Consider the following 9,137-nt stretch of genomic DNA (forward strand, 5'->3'; position numbering starts at 1 on the left):
AAAACCTCACGAAAATCGAGACAGCATATAACAGTCACGATAAATTGAACGTTGTTGCGTAAACAAAACTTAACGCCATATTAACCATTTCTTACATTGCCAATGCGCCATAAATATTGGGAACTAAAATGTTATACCTTGTGCCAATACCGCAGGTCGATAAAAGCAATGAGATCGAAAAAAAAAAACAAATCAAGTAACAGATAACTCAATACAGAGAATAGGAACAGATAGACGACAGTCTTCCCCAGAAGTTTTTCTTCGTGAAAGACTACACGACGCATGTGGGAACGCAGCTTAAGACGTAATTTATTAGGCAGAATGACTACTCTCAGACCAATCTACATTTGGGTACACAAAAAAAATAAATGAGTTGTACCTTTAGTATGAAAGATAATAGCTATAATATGGTGCTTAATTAAACTTTGATGGCTACTGTAATTATTAAAATACTGTTTTAATAATTCATTTAAGTGACAAGTTAAGTTACAAAAATAGTTTTGATTTTTTTATTATTTTTTTACAGATATATTGTCTGTGCTTTTGATTATTACTGTTATTTAGAGTTTGTTAGATTAAATTGTTTGCTTGTTTTATCTCAAAAAAAAAATGATGATAATAACCGATAGATAGAAAATAGACTTAAATAATTTAAGGAACACATTGCTTTCAATAATGTTTTGGTATTTGAAAGTTTTGCAAATTACTAGAATAATTTATAACATATGAAATAAGTATTTTTAATATATTATTCATAATCTCAAGTTATATTTGACTGATTGATGACGTGATGTCTTTGGTCAAAATAACAATTAATTTAATCATAATAGAATTTAAAATTATTTATATTATTAATATTTGTATTTGATGTATCAAATTTTGCTGACCTATTCAAAATGTCGCTTGAGCTATTTTAAACCTGAGCACCTTGACATTAAGATAGTATATTACTGGATTTAATTAACACATATATTTATCATAATTGATTTCAACAAAACAATTGGAGTATGACATCAACAAATACTTTCATTAAATTGAAATCAATTAATTAAATATATTATGTAGGTTAGCCAATAGAGTTATCATGTTCTACTATTGTTAATTGTTAAAGTTTGTTAAATAAATAAATTGCTTTCAATTGTATAATTATTATCGTATATAATAATTACATACCAATTGAAATTACGCGAGCTGATATTGAGCTAAGACGTGAATATTTTTGGCAGTAACATTATCCTTACGACAGTGGTTCTCCAACTTTATGAAGCTGAGGAACATTATGGTGTTTCAACTAAATACTAAGTTTGAGAACCACTGGTCTAGGGCAAACCGTGAAAATCGAAGTCCGTGTAGAGCTGCTCGACGCGTTTGTAAACTTCGTCACAAGATTCTAATGTTTGAGGCAGAATTGTCATCGCCTCCTCTAACTTTTCTTCCGAACCAAAAATCTGGAAGGAAGAGACAAAAAATATGTTAAAAAAAAAACTAGAAGAGAGTTCTCGATTAAAATAATCGTGTCAACTATTGACTTTGATGTCGAGATGGCCCAGTGGTTAGAACGCGTGCATCTTAACCGATGATTGCGGGTTCAAACCCAGGCAAGCACCGCTGATTCATGTGCTTAATCTGTCTTTATAATTCATCTCGTGCTCAGCGGTGAAGGAAAACATCGTAAGGAAACCTGCATGTGACAAATATCATAGAAATTCTGCCACATGTGTATTCCACCAACCCGCATCGGAACAGCGTGGTGGAATATGTTCCAAACCTTCTTCCCAAAGGGAGAGGAGGCCTTCAGCCCAGCAGTGGGAATTTACAGGCTGTTGTTGTTGTTGTTGTGAACTATTGACTTTGATAATAATTGAAAGATTTTATCGATTTAGAACATCGATTCTAAAAAAATATCGATATTAAATCTTTCAAGATGGATTTCTAGAATGATGAAATAGATACACTACTTATACCCTAAACAGTTCTCGTCGAGATTCATTCCATGGACGACATTGCTGAGATATTTTTTGAGTTATATTGATAATAAGCACCAATTTAACTTAATAAATACAAAGTATCGAATATTCGATTGTTTTAAAATGATTATTCGTATAAACATGAATTAAATGTATCATAGCAATATGATAAGTTATCTTAACGGTATAATAATAAAAAAATTTACCATTTATTTAATACATTTGTAGTTAAACTAACGATAAAGGTTATAATAATAATAAAAAGAAATCTTAAGATAATTATACGTTTACACAAAGGTTACAATTAATACCGTACCGTCGTTACGTCTGATATCCATAACACAAGTGCTTCAGCTACTTAAATTGGGATCAGAGTAATGTATGTGATGTTGTCTCATATTTATTATTTATTATTATTAATAGCTGATACATAAGATATCAGTACGGTCTTACTTTGATGATCGCGAGATTTTCCAAGGTCGCACCGAAAACCGCCAGTGAAATTATGAAATATTCTTATCAACAAAAATCGCAATTCGTAATCGCTGTAATCGAATATTTTACAAGCGTCTAAGTTTAATTATCTCGTCGTTATATTACTCTTATGAATTACATAATTTATATTTACATAAAGGCTATTGCTAGTCTGAAAAATGATGTAATACAGATCCTAAAACTGGCTTGATAAATAGACTGGTCAGTTAGTTTTTAATGAATAAATGCAGATTTTAAATCTGAAATTGTACCATAGGAAAAAAATGATATGAAAATATGTAGGGCTTTATGGTATACTATCAACATATCACACATGTATATACCTATATAGGTAGGTACATATATGAGCCAGTGATAACAGGCACAAGGGACATAACATCTGGTTTCCAAGGTTGGTGACGCATTGGTTATTGGTATTGGAAACAGGCAGTGATTACCATTTACCATTAGGTGACCCATTTACACGATTGGCCATAAATTGCTATAAAAAAATCTAGAAAAATAACCAACATATATAAATGGATCAGTATCAATTTCAATTACTTGTCTAACTTTTTTCATTGCATATGATGTTAAGATTAGTCAATCTGTAAGACAAAACAGAATGCTAGTGATTCTTTCCTGAACTCATGATGAATCCCTAACACATGATGACGATGTCGTCTGTCAGTATACTTTGTTACTGGCATATCCACTGTCTAGCATTGGGGCCATTCATTTAATACGTACGACTATTTTCACTAGTTTTTGACCCCCTCCCCCGTATGATAAGAAAAAATAAGATTAGGACAATGAACCTAAACTAGACAAACGCGCGGTTTCCCGCTCATTTTCAAATAATTTTAATTTTGCGCATTTTTTTTTTATCTTACGTATCGAAACTTCTTCCCATCCGTAAGAAAACATATAACATAGTCAACCCCCTCCCCCCTTGGACCGTCTTACATTATAAACGAATGGCCCCATTAGCACAATAGCGAACATGTTCTATTTAAAACAATTCAATCAATACTAATAAATACTTAACTACTGTGAATCATATGCAATTAAAACGTTCGCGCAAATTAATATAACCTTGGACACGCAGATGGAACTTTTACTGGCGGAAAAAAATCGTGACGTCATAACTTAATTTCAAGCATAAGTACCTTTCCAATAACCTCGACATCAATGTATGTTTGTTTTGTTCTACTATCTATTGAAATTAATACGATATCCTTATGTATCAATATCGTGACTGCCTATGAGTCTTAAACGGGCCTTTTTGTAACTTTTTCACATGAGATGATGACTACGGTAATTTAACACAAAGTTAGTAAAAACATAAACAATAGGCGAGGAATTAATTTTGCTCTTTTTTGGACATGAAAGCCTCAAAAAACATAAAAAAATAATCATTTTTTATGGTATAGGTTGGCGGACGAGCATATGGGCCACCTGATGGTAAGTGGTCACCATTACCCATAGACAATGACTCTGTAAGGAATATTAACTATTTCTTAAATCGTCAATGCGCCACTAACATTGGGAACTAAGATATTTTGTCCCTTGTGTCTGTAGTTACACGGGCACACTCACCCAGGTACTGTTGTTTGGCGGTAGAATAACTGCTGAGTGGGTGGTACCTACCCAGATGGGCATGCACAAAGCCCTACCACCAAGCCCTACCTACAAATTAAGTCCAAATAAAAAATACATTTGATAGAAAACTAAGGATAAACTCAAACACTAGTGACGGTTTGCGGTTTCTAAATTTTTAAACGATTATATCTTTGTCAGGTAGACAGGAACACAGAAGTTTACGTTTTAAACAAAGTACTGATACTTGGGACTTAAATAACGACAAATAACTACTCAGAACCAATTTTCCGTGCTGACAGAAAAAGTTTTTTAGAGCGAAAACTTTGAATGCAAGTAGTATGAAGTTATTGAATGATAAGCTAATAAGACTTGTGAGAAAACATTCATATGAAAATTTACTACAACAGCGAAAACATTCGGATCGAACTGTGATCCAACTGCCCGTCTCAATGACTACTCAACCCTACTGCACATTACATCATAGTTTGATAGTATTTACGTAAACACAAATACACTCACTCATATAATCCGATTGAATGGAAATCAGATACAACTGAAGAGTTCAGGCGTAGATAAACAGCTTTATAGAATACAGGAAACCGCACATTGCCTACATAGCCTAAATTCCAAATATTAACTCACTTTAAATAAGCTAGACCTTACCATTTAACTTGAGCTACCTGTTCTAACTTGTATGGGTTTAATAAGGGTCTACATAAAATATTTATATCGTATAAATAACTGTAATATAGGGTTAGCAACTAAGTGATTGCCGATTTCAGGTGAGAAAATTTGAATTTTTTCTTTAAAAATGTAACTTTATTAAATTACAAATTATCCATTCTTGTCGATGACCTTTCCCCATCGTTGCTGTGGCAAATTCCACTTTCGTAAAGTTGATCTTTGCTATCAAAAACAGAATTAAATGTAATCTGACATCAACAACCTCAGTAAAGATTTTACCATTCAAGGAATTCTGTATGGAACGAAACAAATGGTAATCTGATGGCGCAAGATCAGAGCTATATGGTGGATGTGATAAAACATTCCAACCCAGTTCCAATAATTTTTGGCGAGTAACCAAAGACGTGTGGGGCGTTCCATTATCATGGTGGGAAACAACACCTTTACGATTTGACAATGCCGGCCGCTTTTCTTGTATTGCATCGTTCAGTTTGTCGTATGAACTATCCACTTTCCATCGCCAGAAATTTGATTTTTCAGAAATGGATTATTTTCGTTGCGATTCAAAAGCAAATCGCATCGCTAATGTGTTGGGTCAAATGAATATCCTTGAGCTGATGAGGGATCCATAGAGTTTCTTGACATATCCAAAACATTTTTAATGCATGCGTGCGATACATTGAGCTTCTGTGCAATATACGTGTTGTGCTATAACGATCTGAATCGATAATGACCCTGATATGGGTATCGTCGACTTCGATTGGGCGGTCAGATCGTTGAGCATTTTGAAGGTAAAGTTTCCCAACTTTAGTTGTTTATAATATGTAATATGTATGAGATTATAACATGGGTATAATATTTTCGAGGTGATTAGACTAAGACATATTACGCCTAACTTATCTCTGCAGGTATTAACTTGGATATCAGATAAGCTTAAGGCAATTTAAGTGTAATTCATGAACTTTAGGTTGATAAGTATAAATCCATACAAAATATTATAATTCACACCAAAATATCTAAATAAACACGTACATTTAAAAACTATCGAAAGTGGACAAACATTCAATGCCATCTGAATCGACATCAAAAAAAGAAGGTAAAATAAATGCATTAAGTATGCTCTTATGTCAAAACTTACTTACACACACAAAGAGAGAAGGTATCGCTCATATGTGTGTTATACTCATCTATATGTATGTATAAAACTATATTCTACGTAAACCGTCTGCCACTAGAACAGGTATAGCGCGGCTAAGACGTTTTGATCAGAAGTACTTATTTTATCTTATATTAAACTTTTACGACACTAAAAAAATGGATGACATTACTTTTAAAAAACTTCAAAAACAAAAAAAATGTCTAACACATTATTGTTTACTCATAATCAGCTACACATTTATTAAGTACTTTAGATTACCCTAAGCTTTTTTTAATTACACTAATGGTGTAATTAAAAAAAGCTTAGGGTCTTTAATTAAGTGTATTATTAATATATTTTATATTTATATTTTATTTTATATATTAACTGTTTTTAGATCAAATATATAACATTTATTTCAGTAATTTATTGTGATTAATATGTAATTTTTCTTAAACAATTGGTTAAAATAATATAATAGGATCACGACGCGACGCTTTATAACGATTGGCTTGAGTATAGTAGTTGTGCTTATACATACATACGCAGATACACGCACACAAGCCTAAAAATGTCGAAAAAGTAAAAGCGGTAATTTGAATAAGTGCTCTTAATCCAATAATAGTAGCCCTATTGTTTGAAAGATTATAAGCCTTACAGTCACCAAAACTCAAAACAATTATATATAATATAAGGATAATAGAACAAATCATAAAATTGTCAATAAAAAGTGTTTATTTTTTATTGATAATTGAGAGCTGTAAATTATCACTATCAATATAAAATGATAAGCACTATTGTAGCCATGTATGACGTAGATTAAGCACTTAATTTTATAGATTTTATCAGTTATTATTTACTTATATATTTCCTGAAGTAAATAAAACTTACTCTAGTTTAAAAGCAATATAAAATACCTAGTCATGTTGTATATTGTAATGAAATAAATAAATAATAAATAAATAAATAAATATGAGACGACATCACATACAATCAAATACAATCAACATATAAACAAATTTGTCTTTAAAATATAATTAGTGTACAGGTACTCACAGAACTAAGAATGACTTCAAATATAAATCATGAAAGCAAAAAGAAACTAAGAAAACTGATTAGTTGGTGGTCCGTGCAAGTTACTCTAATTCTCTGCTACCTTATGACAATATTTTAAAAAATCCGCATTCCCGCTTAAAATGTTACTGAGCCATTATAACTGCAAACGCAAGATACATATTATAGTTCTCAAAGTAAGGAGTGTATTGATAAAAAAGAAAATCCACCTCCTCTGTGTTATATTAGTCTACATTTTATACAAAACTAGTCTGACAGTAACATAATATATTAAATATAATTTTAAAACTATAAAGAAAAAAACTATGGCAAATGCTAATTATTGTCAAGAGATATCATTTTTATAGATAATTAACCTTTATAATATCTAAAATAATCTAAAATTTTTATGATTTTGATTGGTATGCTAACACTTTATTTTACTTAATAGATTATTTCAATCTATGAAAGAATAAAGGTAAACAATTCTTAGATTTATATATTCCAAGGGCAATTCCAATTGCTATAAGCTCAGTAATAAGGAACACTACTAACAGTTCTTGCTATTGCCATTTCATTATCATTTATTATAGATTATCAAAGCAAATGCTCTCTCATTATGACAGTCATCAATCTATGCTTAATAAAATTGGAGTGTCTGTTTGTAATATTAAAGTAACCCTATTTTACTCAATGCATATGTTTATATTCACGATATATATATCAAAATAACATTTTTTACAATTTTTGGTCTGTCTGTCTGTATGATCAAGCTAATCTCTGGAATGGCTGGACCGATTTTTACGGGACTTTCACTGGCAGATAACTGATATAATAGAGAGTAACTAAGGCTACAATTAAATTTTTTGTTAAATTCAAACGGGTACAAGGTTGCAGGCAAAGCTAGTAGGCTATAAGTAGTAAGTAGTATTATTTTCCTTACCTTGTTTAATAAGTCTGTCCTAGAAGGCAGCGCATGCATTGCCAGTGTGGCTGCTTTCCTTATGTACCAGGGATGGAATTCTGCAAGGGTCTCATTGTATGAGCACTGGCAAGTAGTACAAGTGTTCACACACTCCTCTGCATTACTCAGACGTTTAAGGAAGAGTCGTATGAAATCTAAAAATATATACTTCATAATAAATAATCTTGCATTGATATTATTCATATTATTTTTCTACTATATTTACAGACCTAAACCTCTATGCAAACGTAGCATTGTCCGTGAGCCGGACGTGAAACCATTCTTTTCGTGTAAGCTCGTCTCCTTTTCATACTTCATCATTTTTTTAAACGATTCATAATACAAGGAATCCTCCCCTGTTTTGTGTTTTTCCATAATTTTAATTTTACTCTTAACATCGCTGCTTACAAACGAAAACACCGATCCAATGAGATTCAAAAACCTAAACAAATATAATCTTATCATAAAGGAATACGTCCTATGGATACAACAAATAAAATATTTCAATCTTACTTTACAAGTTCATTATAACCATCTATATATCCTTCTATTATCACATCATCGTCGTCCTTTAAGCTCTTTTGGAAGCTATCGTACACGTATTGTAAGTCTAAGGTATTTTCATTAGACATTTCTCTCAAACCTAATTAATAAATCACGTAAATAATAAAAACACTACACCTGAGTACTGACTACTGACTAGAACAAAAAATATATGATCAAACGTCAATTTTATGCTGGCATATATTTACTTGTGCCAAGTTGCTTACAAAGCACAGATTATATCACTATTCACTAGTTTAAATGAAAAATAAGTTATAATAATAACATAAATTTTGCTTTATTTTTATGTACAAATTATCATTTCAGTTTTAAGGACAGAGACAACAAGAAAGAATATATATATAAAGAAAACATTGATATTTCAGAAAGTCCAGAAACAATTAGATGTTGAAGACAAACTTATACAAGTAATTTATTTATTTATTTCGAATGTAAAATAATGCATAGGAATAATTTACAGCATATACAATATATAATAAATTAATTAAGCGTTACTAATATGATATTTAAGACAATCTCCTAGGTCAGCAACAACAGCAGCCTGCTGGTCTAAGGTCTCCTCTCCCTTTGAGGAGAAAATGGTTTTGAACATATACTGTTCTAATGCGGGTTGGTAGAATAAACATGGGGCATAATTTCTATGAAATTAGTCAAAATGAAATCATCCTTAGGAAACCTTTCCTGGGTTTGA

At 31.4% G+C, this 9,137-nt stretch overlaps 1 protein-coding gene across 1 annotated transcript; it reads right to left on the reverse strand.

Moving 5' to 3' along the window:
- Window positions 1–593: 593 nt before the first annotated feature.
- LOC124537506 (ceramide-1-phosphate transfer protein) lies at window positions 594–8,614 on the reverse strand. The gene is made up of 4 exons (XM_047114377.1): window positions 8,396–8,614; window positions 8,113–8,324; window positions 7,862–8,037; window positions 594–1,448 (listed from the first exon to the last, which is right to left on the reverse strand). Exons 1-4 carry the CDS (start codon window positions 8,512–8,514, stop codon window positions 1,320–1,322), a joined length of 636 nt encoding a protein of 211 aa, XP_046970333.1. The 5' UTR covers window positions 8,515–8,614; the 3' UTR covers window positions 594–1,319.
- Window positions 8,615–9,137: the final 523 nt, after the last annotated feature.

Source organism: Vanessa cardui, chromosome 18 (assembly GCF_905220365.1).
Source record: "Vanessa cardui chromosome 18, ilVanCard2.1, whole genome shotgun sequence".
Taxonomy (NCBI): domain Eukaryota; kingdom Metazoa; phylum Arthropoda; class Insecta; order Lepidoptera; family Nymphalidae; genus Vanessa; species Vanessa cardui.